Raw genomic sequence first — 19,499 nt, forward strand, 5'->3', positions numbered from 1 at the left:
ATAGTGAAATATATTAATAAGTGTCGAAGATCTCAAATTTCTGTGTTCTGTACCTGCAGTTGGATTTGATCACTGACCTGTTGGGAACACCATCACTGGAAGCGATGAGGACAGCTTGTGAAGGCGCCAAGGCACACATACTCAGGGGTCCTCATAAACAGGTACTGCTGGAGATTACTGGCCTTCTTAGCACTGGGTCTAGACTATCCTTCACTTAGCCTTCACAGCGTAGGATTTCCTCTGTGCAGGATGCTATTGCTGCATTGTCACGGTGTTTTACATCTTGATTGTATTCTCAGGCTGGGGAGGAAAAAAGGTGGTTGGCATGGCATGGCATGTATGTTTGTAAATATTTGGTTTGGATCTCTGATCTCAGAGTTGTCTCTGCCTGTAAACTGAGTTAAATTTTCCAAAGGTGGTTGTGTTGTTGCAGTGTCACTACTTAATAGTGAGTTATTCAAACTCCAATTCAGGCAAGATGGTTTTTTTTCCACTAGTAAAGTGCATTTCTGGCTTTTGTCTTGTACGTATTGCTTGACTTGCTGATACAAGCGACCATCTCCCCATTTTTTGAAGAGGCAGTGTTTTCATAGCTTTTTCAAATGAAGATGTTAAATGTAAGTGATAATGTTGGCAAGAGACATAAATTAAAACTGGCACAATAGTTCAGAAAGCCCCAAAGGGACTCCTCTACTGACAGGAGCAAGAGTGTTAGAAGTGTAAATCGCCCATTATCCAGATCTGTAACAGAATAGTCCAGTAACTCATCACCAAGGGTCCCCTCAGACATCTGTTGGGTGAACTGCGCTGTTTGTGAAAGATTTAACAACATACTGAAAACTGAGATACAACATTCAACATCACTGATGTAGAATTTAATTTTAAAAACAAACAAACAAAAAACAACAACAACAACAACACACAACACAAACCCAACAACAAACAAAAAACAACAGAAAAAAAATGGGATGGTATCATTATACTGACTGGCCAATAAAAAGAGCAAATGAAACGTGCTGTTAATAGACACAAAGAACTGCTTAGGCAGGAATGCTTAGTTCAGTAATAAAGCAGTATGTCCACCCAGTTTAGCCATTTATGTGATTGTTAGATAGTAAAAATTAACAAAATGAGTAACCTGTACGTGTTAATACATGAGATCTTTCCAGGAAAGTTTGCATATTTATTTTCTCCATGTTGAAGCAATTTCTCAAATGTCTACTCACCGCAATGGAAGTTACCATAGAAATGAGCATTGAATATATATTCTGCTGTATTATTAATGTGGGAGTTCTGCCTCCTAGGCAATCTTGATTCACTACATTGTGGTCTGTATTCTATTTTATGAATTTTTTTTTCTTTTAACATTAATAATGGGAGGATTTCCTTAAGACTTTCTCTGCCGGTTTTAAAGCTAATCAAATCTAACTGTTTTTGCTGTCACATGCTGGAAGAGCTCTAAGTTTTAAGCCTGTATAGTCTTGCACTTTCAATATTTGAGTTGTTTAAAAAAAAAAAAAATTTGATAGTACCTGGAACTGGGAGAAATACATCCACTGCACTTTATATAACAGTATATGAATACGTCCAAATACTTTATGGAACGTGTTCTTTTTAAATTCTGATGATCTGATAATCACTTGACACTTCCAAAGTGCAGTAGTTGTCCTCTAGATAGGAGCAAGCAAGAACTTTAGAATTTGCTAGACTTCTTCAGTTTGTTAAGCCTGGCTAACTATCAAGAATTGAAATGGATACAAGAATGTCTTCTGATTTTTCTAATCCCAGTGTGAAGGCTGTTCCACAAGCCACTGAAACTGTTTTTTACCCACTGAATTACAGGAGTACAAAAAAGCAAGTGTGTTGAAATGGTATAAAATGTTTCTAACAGAGATATATTGGCCTATTAGTTATAGGAAACAACCCATAACCAATTGGGTCCATGTCGAGGAAAATAACATTCTTCATGGAATGCTACAGAAGTTGAACAGTCTTTGGAGCTGGTGTGCTCATTTGCAACTTGGAAATAGGGGTTACAGTGCATGTAGTTGATTTCTTTACTGATTATTTCTGTTTACTGTGTCAAGCACACTTCATGTTTGAATGCAAATTCATGGCTTTTGATCTTTAAAAATGGAGATTACAGTAATTATAAATAACTAAATGTTACCAGTTTCTTAATTAGAAAGGAATTAACAGGAAGAGAAAAACGTTTGAAGCAGACAATTGCTTTCTTGCACAAACTATTTTTCATCAATGTAGGTGAGAACAGGAGTTAAGGGGTAAAGTATTGGGCTGCTTTATGTACAAACAGATTAATGCGTCAAGTTTCTGATTTCAACAACAACAACAAAGCCCCGTATGTTGTCATCATAAAATCTTGCATACTGTATAGACTACTTTTTTTGGTTTTGTATTTACCAAATTGTGCCTCAAACTGAGTTTTAAGTGAACTGAGGTTGCTCAACTAGCAGTGCTAGTTGGAGCATCTCCTCCTGCACTCATGGAGGACCGTGAGCAGGGATTCAGATTTCCTTACCATATTCCCTGCCAGAACGTGCTGACCCACTTCTAAAAGTAAAATGTGTTGGAGCTCATTCCCTTTGCTGTGCTCTTGCGTTCTGTTATGGAGGAAGGAGACCCAGTATGATGCACCATATTTGCTGAAACGCCTGAATGTTGATTCTATGATAATCAAATCTTAACAGGAATTCAGAGGTTAGCAGTTTCTTCCTACCTGGCTAGCACTCTCTTATCAGGACTGTTTCTTATCTCTAGCAGTGGGCTTGGTTGCAGTTTCTCAAGCAAATGCTGTTCGCAGATGCTCCTGGAGTGACAGACAACCTGCCAAAAAGGGGCATACATGTAGTGGAAAAATGCATCCCTGTTTGTACTGGATGCAGCAGGCTCTATAAATGAGGAATGCTATCATATTTTTCTGCCCCAGTATGCAGGTGAAATCTACTTAATCACAAAGCCTGGATGACCGTACTGTTTTGCATGGATGGTATTTACTACTGAGAAAATCATACGAAGCTACCAAATATTACAGCTTTATATGCTATAGCCTGCACCAAATACAGAGAAGTGCATGGTGCTGTATTCGGTGTTGCAGATTTATACCTCCACAGTGACACTTTTTTAAATCTTTACACATATGGACAAATCTACAAAAACTGAACAACTTATATTTATTAGCTTTGCTGAACAGATAGAAGCAATAGATGCCTGCCAAATATTAGCACCGCATACCAGTTAAGTCTATGTAGAGTTCATGCAGTTCTGGAAGTCCTGCAGATCCACGCAGCTGTAATACATGGTCTAAGTTTGGCAGTGAATATTGCCCCGTAAGTACACCAGCTAGCTTTCAGCTGACGTTATAATTTTTTGCAGAATGCTGTAGTCATTTCTGTCCGTAGGCTGGTGTATTCTGCCCCCACCTCAACTGCAATTAATCATTCACTTGCTGGTGTGAATGCTATTTCAGTTTTCATGGGAGGAGAACCAAGGTGTATGTGGGGGTGGTTGTGTGTATGCGCATTGGTTTATTTCCTTTTCAAAAGGGGAAAAAAAAAAAAAAAAAAAAAAGAATTTTTAGGAGTTTGGGGATAAATTTTAAGAATTTTGGGTCTTGAACAGTAACGGACTCCATGGTAGGAATTTTCTTTGGAGTAGTGCCTGGCCTAAATCCAAGGGGCAGGGTTTTGCTTGGTTGGGTTTTTGGTTTTGTTTCTGGCAGGATTCTGTTCTCATTTTCTTCTAAGTGTGAAAATTGAGACTCTCCCCCTACCCCAGTACTGCTTTTTTCACTGTGAAGGAGAAACTGCGCAGTTGTTTGGCGACACTTCATTTACTTTGAAGACTTACTGTAGTGCGCTCTACTGCAGTGACCAAAAGCACTGGCCTTAATGCACCCTTTATGAGGTAGTGAAAGCTTTTTCAACTGAATTATTGATGCAAATTCAACAAGATTATAGCGTGAAAGAATTAAAACTTTATTTTCTGTTAATCAAATTTAATTTACGTAGAATTTTTTAGGAAACTTTTTCATTTTTTGTGTGTTATGTTTTCTGTGCATTGATTTGGGAATATGAATAATGGAAATGAAGCAGAAAAATACAGTGCTTGGTTTTGGCAAATGCCATAGTTGTGGCTTTAAAAAAATATCTTGGAAGCTCAACCCAGAGAGTCCCTGATGTAGCTGATGCTTTCAAATGAATGGCATATAATGGTAAAGTTTTTATTGTTGATTCTTTCTCACTCTGGACATCTTCAAGCAGTTACTTCGTGTTAGGAATTGGCGTGGGTTGTCTTTGCATGTTGCTGTCTTTGTGTTAACATTCAGTTTCAGAGTCAATTTCAGAGTCTTGTACTAGAGAATATGTGAACGTTGTCAAATGGCAACCTCGTATGTCAGGTAAAACCTTGTTAAAATATTACCTGCCTGTCGAACTAGCGGGGCCCTTGCTGAGAGGGGAGGAGCAGCCGGCCTCGTCCTCGCGGCTGCCTGGCAGTGAGCCCTGCTGAGGGGCTTGGAGCTAGCCCCAGGCCTGCAGCTGGAAGGCAGGTTGTGTCCTTGCAGTCCCGACAGTGCTGGATGTAGCTAAAATCTGCTCTAACTTGGGCATTTGTGCCGCAAGGGTTTTGCACCTTCAACTAAAGCTGGAAACGTTCAGAAGGGACAGGCTGACGCGCTTCTGTGTGCATGGACAAGCTGAGGAGGTACAGCAGGGAACAGGTCTGCGGTGCTGATGTGGCCGGTGTCCTGCTGATGCACATCGCCTCCCGCGTTCCTGCAGCCTCTGCAACCCCGAGGTGCCGTGCACTGAACCCCTTTTCCCTTCCCTTCAGACCTGGGGGGCTGGCCTGCTTCTTTCTGCACAAAGCGCTGGATGCCTGAAGGTCATTTTAATTGCACTAGATGACACTGTCGGTTAGATATGGATTGGCTGCGTAAAGAAAAGCAAAATAATCCATCATTTGGCAGTCATTGAGATCAGAACAATGAAATACTGGAAATGACGTGGGCAATCAAAGCTCTCAGCAGCACAGCTTCAAGTAGTGTTTACAGAGAGAAATAAATATCTCCCCTAGAAAAAGGACTCTGCGTTTGCACTAAATGTTGAAAATAAATATTTAAGAACTAGGCAGGCGGTGGTTTTATAACAACTGAGAGTTAAAGACAACCCTTCAAGAGGCTTCAGAAGTGCTAGGCGAAAAATGGCATAATGTGCATGGAAGATATGTGTTTGGGGACTGGGAGCACTGCATTATGGAATTGGTCTGCTACATGCCTTGGATGTAAAGTGGAAATGAAAGTAACCTTCCCAGTAAAAGCACTGAAATGTGCTGATTAAAGTGTAAGACTATACATGGATGACTTCTGATTACATCTTGCCATGTTTTTGTGGTTATAATTTAAGAAAGCACTACAAAATTTGGTGGTTACTCTTTTATAATGGTTTTAGAAAATTGCTTAAAACTTTTTCAGCATCAGTTACAGCAGTAGTTCACCGAGAATAAAAATTTGTTTGTCTTGTAGCTGAGGAATGACTGTTAGCATTGGGCAGCTATTGGTATTACCAAATTTGTTTGTTTGAGAGAAAAAAACTTGTACCTTGTAGGTTTGTATTGTGGTCAAAGCAGCAACTACTCTCTGATAAATGTGGTGGTTGAAATATGGACATGTCCAGGGTTAACATCTCAACTAAGGAAAAAAATCATCAGTTAGGTTTCTTTTGCAGTTGCTGTGTTAGTGATTATGCTCTTGTTGGGTAGCTTTAGCTAGTGCTTGTCCTTCGTAGCACGAAGCTTGTCGCCAGTAACTCTAGGACAGTGCATGCTATAGAGGTATTTTCTGGCTGATGGATCTGCTGGGATAACTATCTGTGCTTTTCTTTCCCATATTCCCTTACAGCCATCCCTTCCTGTCCTATATACACTTTCCAGTCAAGCTACTCATGAAGCAGTTCATCTCCTTTGCAGAATGTTGGTCTTCGATCCAGTAAGTATGCTTTAAAATAATTTGAATACATTTTATTTTAAAAATGTTGGTTGTCTGCTATGTATATGAATATTGTTAGTAAAGAGTTGCTTTAACTGACTTTCTTCTAGATTGCATTTCAGAACTTCTGGTTCTGTAAAAGACATAAAAGTATCATCTTATAATTGGTCGATTAATTTCCCCCTGGAATGGGTATTTCACAATTAAAATCTGTCTTTTGAAGAAAGCTCTGATGGAGTGAGAGAGATGAGGGTGTTCATGAATCATGCTATCTTTTCCTAGCTAGGTGTAGGTAGCAGAACATCAGATACTTTGATGCAGTTCTAATTAGAGACACGTGGGTGTTCATGGTCTTGCAACACACGAAAAATTCCTTCTGTGACACAGTCACAAAGCAGGATCTTTTTTTCCACTGAGCATCTGTTTTTCTAATAGAAATTTGCTGCTTTGGATTTATTAGATCTCATCTCTTTGAGCTTACTGTAAAAAAAAAAAAAAAAAAAAAGTTACAGGAAAATCTGATACCTGAATCAGGTGACCTTAGTTATTCAGGAAAATCCCTGAAATTTTAAATGAAAAATAGAAAATTGACTGAACAGCAAAGGACGAAGCTTGTAACTGGTAAAGTTTTCAGAAGGCAGTACAGTACCTCTTGAATAAAAAATAATTAAAAAAAAAAAAAGTCTTAAGATACCTTTACTGGACAAAAACACAGACATGTTATAACATAACTTATATGTATTTTTTTTTTCCTTTCTATCTCCCCCAACATTCAGAACACTGTTTATTCCCAAATCACATTTCAATAAATGAATAAATGTTTTTGTTTTTTGAAGAACACGGATAATCCTTTAGAAGAGTTGATTTTAATTTTATCTAAAAAATGTCCAGGGAATTGGGACACTCGGGTTCTAGTTCAAGCTTTGCCACTGTTTTTGCTTTGTATTTTTGAGCAAGTAACTTTTATTCCTGTTTTTTTTTTTTTAATCTGTTTATAACAATGGATTTCATTACACCTTGAAAATGCAATAGCAGTGATGTCTGCAGTTCTTTAAAATGGAGAATGTTCTCCTTTTTGGTGTTGGACACTTAGAGCCTGACTACTCAGGTTAGGCACAAAAAAGTCACATTAATGTGAAAATAGACTGTAATTTAATCCCTTACTCTGACTGCCTTCCTCCCTTCTCTTCCTTCACCACTTGTTTTCTGAAACATGACACGTAAGGGATTTCTAAGAACTCTGGGTGCCATATGCTGAATTATACTGGCCTCAGTAATGCTTAAATTTGTTTTACTTTCAATATGTACTTAGGGGCACATTAAAATGTTTTGCAGAATATGGACTTACAAAATGCTGTATTTGCTAGCATTACAAAAAATAAATATGGGTTTTATTTTTGATGTATTGCAAGAGTCCTAACTTTAAGGTTATATGGAAAAAGTAATTATTGAAAAAATTATTTATAGAAATCATCTTTAGCAGCATTTTCTATCATTAGCTCTGGTACGGAAAGGTCAATGTCATCTTAGCGATGCTGCTTGTTTTTAAGTAAATTGTTCCCCCTAGTGGCAGAGTGTTTGCAAAGCTAGAACTTTTCCTGACATCAGCTAGTCCTTCACCATCATCTGGGGTTTATAAAACAACGTTGAGTCTTTACACTGTTTCAATACCTCAGGAGATACACTAACTTTTTTTTTTTTTTTTTTTTAATTTCTTTAAATGCATTGTTCCAGTCCAAAAGAATATCTGCTAAGGATGCCTTAGCTCACCCATATCTCGATGAAGGGCGGTTGCGATACCACACTTGTATGTGCAAATGCTGTTTTTCCACATCTACTGGAAGAGTTTATACTAGTGATTTTGAACCCATCACTAATCCCAAATTTGATGACACTTTTGAAAAGAACCTCAGTTCTGTTCGTCAGGTTAAAGGTGAGTAGTAGTTAAATCTTTGCATATGCTTTTATCCTCCTGCTCCATCCTTCAGTAGTATATAGTTAGGATATGCAATCTGGATGCATATACAATGCAAGGTGTCTTTTTTTTTCCTTTCTGGTACTTTTCTGGAAGAGATGATGGAAATAATTTGAATTGGGATTTAATCTATAACTGGTTATCATCAATTCAGTACTAGAGTATTGACTGACAGTTTTATTTTGTATGCATTTATTTCAGTGTGCACATAAAGTTCTGTGTGAATTCCTGGTAAGAGGTATGCTATCAGATTAGAGCTAGGTAAACTGGAGTTCTTTTATCCTTACTAACATGTACTTTTGGTGAAGGAAGCTTTAGTTTCCTCCAGTCTGAATTTCATTTAACTGAAGCACAAAGCTTTAATCTAATAGTCTGTTTTTTTTATTTTTCTCCTATTTACAGAAATAATTCATCAGTTCATTTTGGAACAGCAGAAAGGAAACAGAGTACCTCTCTGCATCAACCCTCAGTCTGCTGCTTTTAAGAGCTTTATTAGGTAACTGTATGTAATCACATCTGATATTAATTCCCATTTATTATTAATACAGAATTCATACATCCATAATGTTTTTGTTTTGAGTTTCTGAGGATAAGAGAGGTCCATAGATAAATTCTGCAAAAAATGCCTTAAGCATGTGTGTAGTTACATTTTTAAAATAACTATACGAACACTTAGATTATATGAATACTTAGAATTCAAATAAAATGTGTAAAGGTTTTGAGTAATATTTTTGTAAATACAGAAAAGCACAGTAGTCAAGACTAAAAATTGGGATTGAAAAGTTGAGTTCTGATTGTAAAATTGCACTGTAAAAACATTGAAGTGAATGACAATTATAGCTAAAGTATCGTTAAGGAAGTAAGTAGATAAAGTATACTGAAATAGTCATTGTCAGTGTTGTTACCTGTTGGTCTTTTTTGTTTGTTTTGTTTTGTTCTTTGGGGGGTGTGGGGAGGGGATGAAATGTTCGCTTACTTGAAATGTTTGCTTACTGGTCAAGCATTAACTTTCTTGTCTATTAGCTTTTGCAAATGAACACTGATTTTCTGTGTCAATTGCATTCTAGTTCCACAGTTGCTCAACCGTCTGAGATGCCGCCATCTCCACTGGTTTGGGAGTAAAGTGGAAGATAATATACTACTGAAGATGTAATGTAGCTTTCCACTGGAGTCTGGGATTTGCAATTCTGGAGGTTAATCATGCTTGTACTGTAATTTTACTAATGAAGTTTTAAATTAACAACCACTACTTGTACAATATGAATAATATTTAGAAATGTACTAGACTTTTAATCTTGTAAAGTGGTTGTGCTTTTAGAAGAAAATATTTTACCCAGAGTTGCACGTGTTTTATGAATTCTAGTGCAGCTGTGATGGCTCAGCTCAGAACAAACAGAATTGAACCAAATTTGGGAAGGATTTTTTTTCTTTTTTTCTTTTTTTTTTTCTTTTCTTTTTTTAATCAAAGAGAGCTTGTACAAAAAGATAGACATACATTTTGATATTGAGCCATTCCTGAAGATTTGGGGTTTTCTAAAACTAAGGAATACAGAAAACTTGACTGCGACCAATCATGAAGTCATGTCAGATGACAGTGACCACGGTAGGTGGGCATGTCACCTGGTGATCCAATCTATAAATAGCTTCTCACTAGAGCTGTGATGGTGATGTGTGCTGTTCTAAAATCAGATGTTGTGAGTAGAGAGAATGAGTTTGTGACTAGGAGAGACTAAACTTCTGTTTCCTTACCCAGTATAAATATATATATATATTTAATCTATTTTTATTAGAAGTTTTTTCTGCTCTTTCTTACATAAAAACCCCCCAGCATGCATCTTCTATGTGTGTAAATAATTCCATTTATGGGCTAATTTCAGAGATCCCTGACATCATTGCTGTATAGAGAGAAACTAGCTTGCACATTTTAGGTCTGTGAAATTTTGTGAGAATTTTTTCCTGCACTGGACAGTTGAGAGAAAAAAAAAAAAAGGAAAGGAAAAAAAAGCACATAGGGAATTATGTTAATTGTGTTTGTGTCTTTAGGCAAAGCTGTGGAAGTCTTGAAATGTCACAGTAGTAAATAACTTTTATTACTTTTTGGCTAATTCTTTTTCTGTTGGAACACTGAATTCTGTGCATATGTATATATGAACACAAATTGAAGGCCTCTACCTCCTGGAGTATACAACTTGGTTTGTTTACCTCCACATGATTTTTTTTTTTTTAAGTTCAGTGTGGAGACTTGAAACTTGAATGTCCCTTCCAACTTTTATATTTAAAACAAGACTAGAAAATTGAAGACTGTTTTTCACCTGTACAAAGAAATATTAAAGGGTGGTCTTAAAATTTGAACATTGGTCTGGAGAAAAACCATGGTGTTTGTTATGGACAATTAACTGTTAAAGTTATTGTAAGTTATCTGTATTTAGCAGAGTATTTTCAACGAGTGATCTGAGCTGAAATTGGAGACTATTAGTAAGTTATGTTTGGAAGTTTTAACTTCAATGAAGTAATTATTTGCTGTGAAAGAGACAAACATTGAATAACTGAACAAAGATGGTGCAATATCTTTGTTTTTTATGAGGCTCCTGAGAATAAAACCAACTGAAGCATTTCAATTCACTTGAATGAGAAACGTGTTTAATTAAAAGAGCCCAAGAAGACACTGGTATGAAAGGTAAAATCTCAGAGGTTGGTCAGTTAATGTGGCACACTTGCTGGTCACTTTGTAAAATGTAGATTTGAAGTACAGTGGTGAAAACATTAAATGTGACATTTGAAAAAGAAGTGTGTTATCTTTATTTCCTATCTCATCTCCTACCTTTATTTAAGATTCGATTGTTACAATCTTGATTAAATGCTGTCTAAAAGAATACAAGTAAAAAGAGTTTATAACATCTTGTTTCGGGCATGGTTTTGATTTCTTTACACATGCATCTGCATACACGCATATATATGAACATATATGTGACTTTAATGATATTCATTTACTCTTTAAAATTGATCCTGGATAAAGGCAAAACTTGCTGATTAAATGAAAACAAGCAACTTACTGGCACTTGAGAGGTTGAAAGCCATCCATGCAAGTGTAGATTTTACTCTATTTGCAAAGTTTGTGACATTTTTTACAGTGCAAATGCTTTTATCTTTTCTATACTCGAAATGGAAACAATCCAACATGCAGTGGTGTTGCAGCAATATGAATAAAAATGTTCATGTTTTATGTGTATGACTTGTTTAAACAAATTGAACTGTGTAGTTAAAGCCTCAAGACATCATAAGAACTGAAGTGACACAAAGAGGATAAGCCTTCTTAGCACCGTCTGCCTTCCCAGGGGTGCCACAGATACCGGGACTCAGGTACATGCCTCTTCTTCCAAGTCTTCATACGCTTACGAGATAAGTTTTAACATGTTTTAGAACTGGTGATGCTGGTGTCATTATTGCTTCATGGCTGTCAATTGCTGAACTAGTTTTTGTTCATTCACTGCCATTTTTTATTCTGTTTGTTAGATTCTCCTTCAGCATAAGACTAGGAAACAAAGGTACATACAGCTGGGTCTTTGCATTTTGACACACAGTTTTGTTAGGGTATGAGTGCATAAATGGTACAGTTAGTGAAGTTTACTTTGTTCATCAGTGTATTTTTTTGAGCTCATCGCTAGAGGCTCATGAGTTAATTTTGTTCTTAAATGTATTAAGAGTAAGATGTCTTTTTTTGAACATTTACCTTCCAGGGTGTCTTGGTATGAATGTGGGCAAGGCACTGTGCAGAATGAGTAGTTTAAAACTGGCACAATTGGCACAAATGTGTTAGTAAAATTGTGTGCACGTAGCTACCAACAACAACAAAAAAAGCTATGCTAATGTTTTCAGTAGCCTCTACTGCATTTTACATTTTTAATGTAAGCTGATTACAATGAAAGTGAGAGCTCTTAAGAGCTGCTTCTGCCAAAGACAATTTTGGGACTTGCTGTTTGCGCTACCACGAGGCTATGAATGCTTACCAGACCGAACAGACAGTGTTAATGGTTACTGGCTAGCGATTTTTCTAATAATCTTGTTTATGCTTTATTTGTTTCGGTAACAGAGTACCTACTTCTTTATACCTGACAGAAGAATTTTTTAAAATTATAATTTCATGGGAAAATTGCGTACTTCTGCAATCCAGCTTGGGAGCGAGTAGAGCCATGTGTGGCATTGATCACTGGGAGTGCGGGGCTGCGGGCAGGAGCCGCGTGAGCTGCACGGGCACCTCCCACCCTGCGCCCCGTGAGGACGGCCGCAGCCCGGCGGTGCCCCCTGCCACAGCACCACCAAGCGAGCCCCGGGCAGCGCTCAGGGGGCCGCCTGCAGCAGCGGGGGGGGGGGGGGGGGCTCCATCCCTCAGCCCGCGGGGCTCGGCTGCTTCCGCCCCCCCCCCCCCCCCCGGCCTCCTCCCGGCCTCCGCTCGCCGCTTCCGCCGCGGGCCGTGCCGGGGCGGGTCCGTGCGGCGATGGCCGGGTGGTGGCGGTGCGCGGAGCGGCTCTTCGCGCTCTACTTCGTGTCGCACATCCCCATCTCGCTGCTCATCGACCTGCAGCCGCTGCTGCCCGCCGACGGCCTCTACCCGCGCAGCGTGAGTCGGGCCCGGGGGTCCCGGGGGGGAGGTGGGGTGGGGGGGGAAGCGCGGGGTTTGTCCAGCAGCGCTCCCGTGGCTGTGCTGTGCTGTGCTGGGATTTAGGTTCTGCCTGCAGCCACCCGCCTAGGGACTGGAACTAGCGCAGTTCACCGGGACGCTCAGCAGCTGGTTGAGCCTGCAGTGCAGGCTGCTCCTGCCAGCGTGAACGCCTCCAGTGAGGAGCTCAGGCAAGAAAAGCGCCCAAAAAATCCATGGCCGGGCAGCGGCCCTCCCGCTGTATGGGGGACGTGGGCTGCGCGTCTCGCAGTGCAGGGAAGCAAAGCGGCCCAGCACGATCTGCCCGCGTGGAACATACCTGCAGCACTGCCAGCACTGCTGGGAGCACGGCACTGGGGCTGCTGGGCTCCTGTCACCCGGCACTGGGGGCTGCCGAGCTCTGGTCTCGCAGCGGCCTGCTGGAAACACGAGGGGAACTGTCACTGCCACGTGGGAGCAGGCAGGCCGACAGCCACGTTGATTAGTAAAAATTTCTACGTTGCTGGGTTTTGAATAACGTTGTGGAAGGCAATTAAAATGGTAGATGAATAGAAGATGAGTGGTTTGACCCGTGCTATCAGGATGAGTCCGGTACCTTCCCACTAGCTTTACATTTAGAGCATTTGATTTTTGCCGTTCTGTACAATTACTTCATTAGAGGAACCATTTCTAATTAATAGTTAACCAGCAAACCTCAATACGTATCTCTCTGTTCAAAGTCCAACTTAAAGCCGTGCTGGAGCTTACGTTTCTGTCATGGAAACTAACCGCAGCTCCCCAAGCCCCGATGCCTCCATCATACTGGGGCAGCGCAGCGAGCCGCCAGCCCCGCACGCTGCCAGGCACTGGGGGCCCGGCTGGGGCAGCTGCCCCCGGCCACCCCCGGGGAGGTGCTGAGCCCCCTGGATGGGCACTGCCAGGGGCAGGAAGGAGAGGCGAGAGTTTGTTCCTATCTGCTGATACCAACGTGCAGCTTTGTTGTGATTTTGGTCTCGTTTTGGTAGGAAATTGTGCCGATTGCTTTCCAAAAACTATTTTTCTCCTTGTGCCATTGATACTCAGTGTATTAATCTGCAGCTTTGTTCTTTTTTCTTAAGCTGACGGAGTTGTTAGAGTGGTATGCAGTCACCTTTCGAGATCCCATGATGATGCAGCCCCCAGAGTGGTTTAAGGCGTTTATGTATTGTGAAGCCTTCCTACAAATGCCTTTCTTTCCCATTGCAGCGTACGCCTTCATAAAAGGTTGGTATAAAAGTGTAAGAAAATGTCCTGTGCAGCATTTATGCGTAGTGCTTTTTGGCTGCAGACACAGTTTTATCAGTCTTAAGTGATTATAGGGACATAACCCATGGAGTGCTATTTTCATGGCAAGTTTCATCTGAGAAAGAGTAGAAGAAGCCTTGTCAGAAATAAATACTATAGACTACAGACCCTTTCCAGCAGCAGTCACTTATGTGAAACCAGCATCGACAATTAACATCTGGCAAGCTACAAATGTCAGCGAAGCTCTGGATCGTGCTTGTGTACTCACCACTTCTAACTGTGTGGAAATTTAGAATGCGCATGTGAAGTTTTAGTCATGAAAGCTTTAATTATTTCTCTGGGTTGCTACCAGTACTTATTTTCTAGTACATTTTTGGTATGGCTTATGGTTGTCCTGTGATAGATACAGATAATACTGCTGATTTTAAAGTCACCAAATTCAGCTTGTTTCAAAACTTTTAAATAGTTTTCTTTTTTGCTTCCATACAGGTGGTTGCAAATGGATAAGGACTCCTGCAATTATATACTCCACACATGTAGCTACATCTTTGGTTGCTATCCTTGCTCACATCCTTTTTCATGATTTCTCAAAGTCTGAGCATTTGGGTCCTCGGACACAACAGGAACGCCTAATTCTGCTATCTATATACATCCCTTACTTGCTGATACCACTTCTGATTCTTTTCACCATGCTGTACAGCCCCCAGTACAACCAAGTGGAGAAAAGGAAGAGGAAGTAGTCTGCTGTAAAAGCTGGATGCACAACATTCATACTTGTTTTGATTCAGCCCCTAGTCCTCTGGGACGAACACCTGTCTCGTGTTGTCAGTGCAACGCCTCTCACCAGAGCGTCAGGCTCCCGCAAGAAAAGTTCGAATTGGCTTGAGTTTGCAGCTCTCCTTTAATCAGGAGCAGCTTTGGCAGAAGCCTGAACTGGCAGCTCCTTGTGGTGCCTGGGCTGTGCATAGCTTAAGGGACCCAGCAGCTCTGCTCCCAGTATCGATTTTGTGCGGTACTTTTGTATCGGGAAAACGAACTTTTAACCATTTGATGTGTAACCGTGTGATGGGGACGTGGGGGGGGGGTGGAAACTGCAGCTGACACTTTTCTTTCAACTTGCCTTTTTCCAAGAGGACTTCAGTAAGAAATCTGTCTTCTAAGAACATATCCTACAAAATCCGTAACTGATTACATACAAATTTGCAAAGCTATAATCTTTTTCTCTGCAACTTTTGAAGCATTTCAAATCATGTAATAATCCTTACCTTTCTCATCCCTTCATTTAAAATTTCACCTTCTCTTCCTCTGCTGTAATTTTGATTAATTGCAAACATCTGGCCAGCGATAATGTGCCAAAATCTGGATTTCCGAATTAAAATTAATTTTGTTTGACAATGAGGCATATTTCTTCCTAGAGGATTTTCAAGTACTTCACTAATTGTAAACAAGGATTTGTAAACTTTTGTCTTCTGTGAAATCACTTCTAGTATGGAAATAACTAAACACATCCACATTGCCTTTAATCTTCCCAAGGAAATGACTAAAGGAAACTTAGGTTTTATTTAAGTTCTCAATCAGATCTGTAAGTGACATTTGGAGACTCATGCAAAAAATATAGGTCACTGAGCAGGCTTTTTGGTCATTGCCTATGTGTTTCAGGACTTTACTGGTGTATAATTTAAACCCTCCACAAAGTTTGAGAAAGGCAACATTTCCATAGTTGGTTGCCTAAAGACAAGATACAAAATGCATCTATTGGCACTTCAACATGAGGCTTGATTTTAGATCACATTTAAATCATGGGCATTCAGTTTTTAAATGTCACGTTCGTATTTAGATTTTTACATGCTCCTGGTGCCAATATACACTTAGAAGGGTTTGGCTCAACAGTTTGAAGTTCTATAGTTGAAATGCTCATGAAAATATTCTACTCTAATATCACTACCTGCACGGATGAGTTTCAGAGAGTTTAATCTAAAATTCTGCTATATTTTCTAATTACTTTTTGTGTATCTGTAATAGATCACTTCTGTTATGTCTAAGAAAAACAAACTAACTAACTAGATAGAAAAATAATCTGGTCAATACAGGTAAAAGTTACTGCTGTTTCTCTCTGTTGTGTGTTTTTATAAACATGGAAATTTCTACATATAGGAAATTCTTCACAATTAATATCCAGGGAGTTGTAAACTGTTCAGCTCAGAAATAACACAGCAGGAACAACTAATTCTGGTATACCCAGAAAGTCCAAAAACAATAATTTATTTCTCGATTTCTTTGAAAGAGCTGTACACTTCAAAAAGTGAGATATTAACATAGGAACAGTAGAAGTAGTATTAATTCAACTATAATTTGAAATATTAACTGTACAAAAATTTTTATAAAAATTAAAGGACAGAACAGTCTTTACATCTGTTAGAAAGCCCTCCTTATTGCCACTTTTAGTGTATTTCACACTGTGTTAAGAGACACTTTCATTTGTACAAACCATCTATTCATTCATACACAGTGAAAAATTGCATATTTTTGAAATTCCCAGGATTCTGGAATGCTCCAAATCAGGTGGGTTTTTTTGTTTGTTTGTTTTTTAATCTTAAAATCTTCTATTTCTGAAAAATGAATTGGTCAATGAATTCATTCTGGTCTGCTTCAATCTTACACAGAGTCTCATACTCTATTCGGTACCTGAAAGAGAATATAAAAGGTTACCAGCTGATGGTTTAGCACAACGCTCATTTGTCTGAGGTAAAGGAAGCTTAGGCTGGGCATATAAGTCATCGTTAAAGCAATGGTAGCATGAATTAAGACTTTGCAGTTCTAAGCTGTCTTTAGAAGTCAGACACGTGGCACTCTGTTACTTTTATTCATTTCTTCGTGAGCTCAGGCCACCTCTGTTCTTTTAGCTGTACAAATCAATTAGAAACGAACTCTCAGTAAGTGGCAGTCAGGGCCTTCTGTTCACCACACAAACAGCCCTGCTTTGTTCCGTGTGTGCTCTGTGCAGAACGCACCTTAGCTGTACACAGACCCTTTTCAGGCAGCATCCTGCAGCCAGGCACAGACAGCAAGAACAACTTTCCAGTCTGTGTAACTGAGCCATTTCTCATATATTACACTGCTTTCTTTTCAACCATTAAATCAATGCCTAAGAAGTATTTAACAGAAAACTCACCTTTCCAACTGCATCTTTTTCTCAGCTATTAGAGCCTGAAGTTGCTGCTCCTGAGCTTCTCTCTGCTTTGCTATAGACTTCAGCAAGTTTCGTGCACCAATGGCCTGTCAAAACAGACGTTCAGTGATGCTGTTGTACCCAGATATTTTTTTTAACCCCTTTCACTACCAGCAGGTTGATTTTGAAGCGTTTCAGCCACGCTAGCAAAAAAGGGGGCATCATAATGATAAACACTGGCAGAGCAGGCAGGCAGTCCCTGTAGTGGTTGGGCAGATCGAGGCATTGGAGACCTCATTTCTGCTTCCACAGTAACAGGAGGAAAGAGATACCGCTTGGTGCCACGTAGAAATACAGCACGAAGCCATCGGGGTACAGGGGAGCAGCAGCAGCGGGGCTGCTCGGGGCTGTTCGGGGCCGTGCCGCGGTGCCCGCCCGGTGCCTTCCTGTGCTCACCTTCATCTTCTCGCTTTCCGCAGCCTTGGCCAGCTGGTCCACCAGCTCGATCAGGCCGCCCACCGTCTTCTGGAACTCGGCGATCCCTGCCGGGGGACAGGGCAGGGCCGTGAGGGGAGCGCGGCGCCACGGGGGTTTGGGGGGGGGGTTGGGGGGCACTTACTGTCCACGAAGGCCTTGCACTCCTCGCGGAGCTGCGCCGTCTGCTGCGCCACCTCGGGCTGCAGCACGCGCAGCTTGTTCAGCTCGTCGAAGTGCAGCCCCGCCGCGCCCAGCGCCGCCTGCGCCATGGCCCCGCCGGGCCCCCCCACCCCCGGCCCCTCCCGGCCCCTCCCGGCCCCGGCTGCCACGGCCGCAGCGCGCGGTGTCCGCGGGGCCCGCCGGGAGCTGGGGGCGGTGGCGGGGCCGGGCCCGGACGCGTTTCCGGGCCGCCGGCGGAACTGAGCGGGGCGCGGCGCGGGGCGGCCGCGGGCGGGTGAGCGGCGGGGCCCGGGAGCGGGAGCGGGAGCGGGGCCGGGCCCGGCGGGGCCCCCTCAGCGCGGCGGGGAGGCGGCGGCGCTCGGAGCGCTCCCTGCCCGCGGCCCCCGGAGCGCTGCCGGGCGTTGAGCCCCTCTCGGTGTCCGCCTGGCGCAGGTGCCGCGGGTGCCGCGGGGGGGGCTCCCTGCACAGCGCTGCTGGCCTCGGCTCCCTGCTGCAGGCCTGCCGGAGGTAACCGGGCAAAGCCTCGCCTGGTCGGCTGCACGATGGAGCCTGCGGCTGGGGTTGGTGTGCTCGGTCACAGCGAGCGGGAGCCCCGTTAAAGCATTTACAGACAAAGTGTGCTCCCGTGGTGCTAAAATTGGTGCTGTCGCTGTCCTGATGCGCTGCTCGGTGTCTGTGTTGCTTGTTACAGGACGTGTTTTGTCTGGAGTGTTTGCTTCGTTACAGTAACTGAATTGGGAGTTGCAGAATAATGCTATTTTAGGTCTTGTTCCATGTTCAGTAGTTATTAAGATCTCTAGCAATTTTAAGATGCACCTGAAGCTGGTAAATAACTTGCTGTATGGATGGTAGCGAGTCGCAGGGTTTGTTCCACACTGAAAGCTGAGGTGGGGTGAGAAGGAAGAAGGATGCGGGAAGAACAGTAACATCCTTAGCAGATTAGCAAATGTGCAGGTTATTATATTTATTTATAAAAGATTACTCATGTCCTACAGTCATGGAACAGAGAAGGGAGGAAATATTTGTAGTCTGAAATAGTTTTAACATAAAAAACAAACAAACAAAGAAACAGCAAAATGCTTTTGAGAACAAGAGTTATTAAAAAGAAGGATAGATGAGGAGGTTGTATTTTTACTTTCCCAATTAAAGAACTTCAGATCCCACCTGTTAGGCTGAATTTTATTCTGTTTGTTTCCAATCTGAGCTCATCTTTGATGGAACGATAAGTGTAGTGAGACAGAGGAGAGACAGAAGCAGTGAACATATGGCTTTTAACGAAACAGATATTCCAAATAGTGGCCATACTTTGAGGGTGGGATGGGCCTAAAAATAATAATAAAAGATTAAAATTACATTGACTGGTTTTCCAGGATGGAGGAAAAAAGCTTTGAATGAAAGGAGTTGTCAGGAAACAGCAAGTTGTATTGGAGCGTTTCACTGGCAAGGCGTTTGAGGAAGAGGCTGCTGCAGGCTCTGTAAATGCCTCCAGTTAAGCGCTTCTGATATCGCTGCAGCTGAAGGCACTGCCATGAGTTCTTCCATCCTGCTTCAGATCTGCACAAAAAAGTTACGTTCTTTCAGGAAGTTGAGAGGGAGCTGACTTCCATCCAGCATTTCAGCTTGGGCTGCAGTATTGTGTGGTGATTGTGGTGTTGGTTGGAGCCTGAACAACAGGAAGTCCAGACAAGTTAACCTGACCTCGCTCACGGTGATGCAGTCGTAACTTGGCTGCGTGGTGCTGAGCAGCCACCGCAGTGCTGTGAGAGTTCTTTGA

At 41.5% G+C, this 19,499-nt stretch overlaps 3 protein-coding genes across 5 annotated transcripts in view; 2 read left to right on the forward strand and 1 right to left on the reverse strand.

Moving 5' to 3' along the window:
* The window catches only part of NLK (nemo like kinase), a 46,957-nt gene extending 37,566 nt beyond the window's left edge, over positions 1-9,391 (forward strand). For 2 of the 3 annotated variants that reach the window (XM_032200687.1, XM_032200688.1), the window contains 5 exons: positions 60-161; positions 5,918-6,004; positions 7,739-7,937; positions 8,382-8,475; positions 9,047-9,391. In XM_032200687.1, coding sequence (XP_032056578.1) covers positions 60-161; positions 5,918-6,004; positions 7,739-7,937; positions 8,382-8,475; positions 9,047-9,101 — 537 coding nt within the window. In that variant the 3' untranslated portion in view covers positions 9,102-9,391. Of the gene's footprint in view, positions 1-59; positions 162-5,917; positions 6,005-7,738; positions 7,938-8,381; positions 8,482-9,046 lie in introns of all 3 variants that reach the window. The other variant, XM_032200689.1, reaches the window with a different exon arrangement.
* A 3,067-nt stretch (positions 9,392-12,458) lies between these two features.
* TMEM97 (transmembrane protein 97) lies at positions 12,459-15,294 on the forward strand. Its single transcript, XM_032201096.1, has 3 exons — positions 12,459-12,597; positions 13,734-13,878; positions 14,389-15,294. Exons 1-3 carry the CDS (start codon positions 12,475-12,477, stop codon positions 14,637-14,639), a joined length of 519 nt encoding a protein of 172 aa, XP_032056987.1. The 5' UTR covers positions 12,459-12,474; the 3' UTR covers positions 14,640-15,294.
* An 832-nt stretch (positions 15,295-16,126) lies between these two features.
* Positions 16,127-17,817, reverse strand: IFT20 (intraflagellar transport 20). The gene is made up of 4 exons (XM_032201098.1): positions 17,688-17,817; positions 17,525-17,610; positions 17,072-17,175; positions 16,127-16,584 (listed from the first exon to the last, which is right to left on the reverse strand). The coding sequence occupies exons 1-4, from the start codon at positions 17,812-17,814 to the stop codon at positions 16,503-16,505; spliced, it is 399 nt and encodes a 132-aa protein (XP_032056989.1). The 5' UTR covers positions 17,815-17,817; the 3' UTR covers positions 16,127-16,502.
* Positions 17,818-19,499: the final 1,682 nt, after the last annotated feature.

The sequence above is a fragment of the Aythya fuligula genome, chromosome 20 (genome assembly GCF_009819795.1).
Source record: "Aythya fuligula isolate bAytFul2 chromosome 20, bAytFul2.pri, whole genome shotgun sequence".
NCBI classification, from domain to species: domain Eukaryota; kingdom Metazoa; phylum Chordata; class Aves; order Anseriformes; family Anatidae; genus Aythya; species Aythya fuligula.

Coding starts and splice junctions, on each gene's coding strand:
- IFT20 (XM_032201098.1), bottom strand. CDS start 17,814: ATGGCGCAGGCGGCGCTGGGCGCGGCGGGGCTGCACTTCGACGAGCTG. Junction 17,611..17,687: donor GTGCAAGGCCTTCGTGGACA/GTAAGTGCCCCC, acceptor GTCCCCCGGCAG/GGATCGCCGAGTTCCAGAAG. Junction 17,176..17,524: donor CGGAAAGCGAGAAGATGAAG/GTGAGCACAGGA, acceptor CTGTTTTGACAG/GCCATTGGTGCACGAAACTT.
- TMEM97 (XM_032201096.1), top strand. CDS start 12,475: ATGGCCGGGTGGTGGCGGTGCGCGGAGCGGCTCTTCGCGCTCTACTTC. Junction 12,598..13,733: donor ACGGCCTCTACCCGCGCAGC/GTGAGTCGGGCC, acceptor TTTTTTCTTAAG/CTGACGGAGTTGTTAGAGTG. Junction 13,879..14,388: donor AGCGTACGCCTTCATAAAAG/GTTGGTATAAAA, acceptor GCTTCCATACAG/GTGGTTGCAAATGGATAAGG.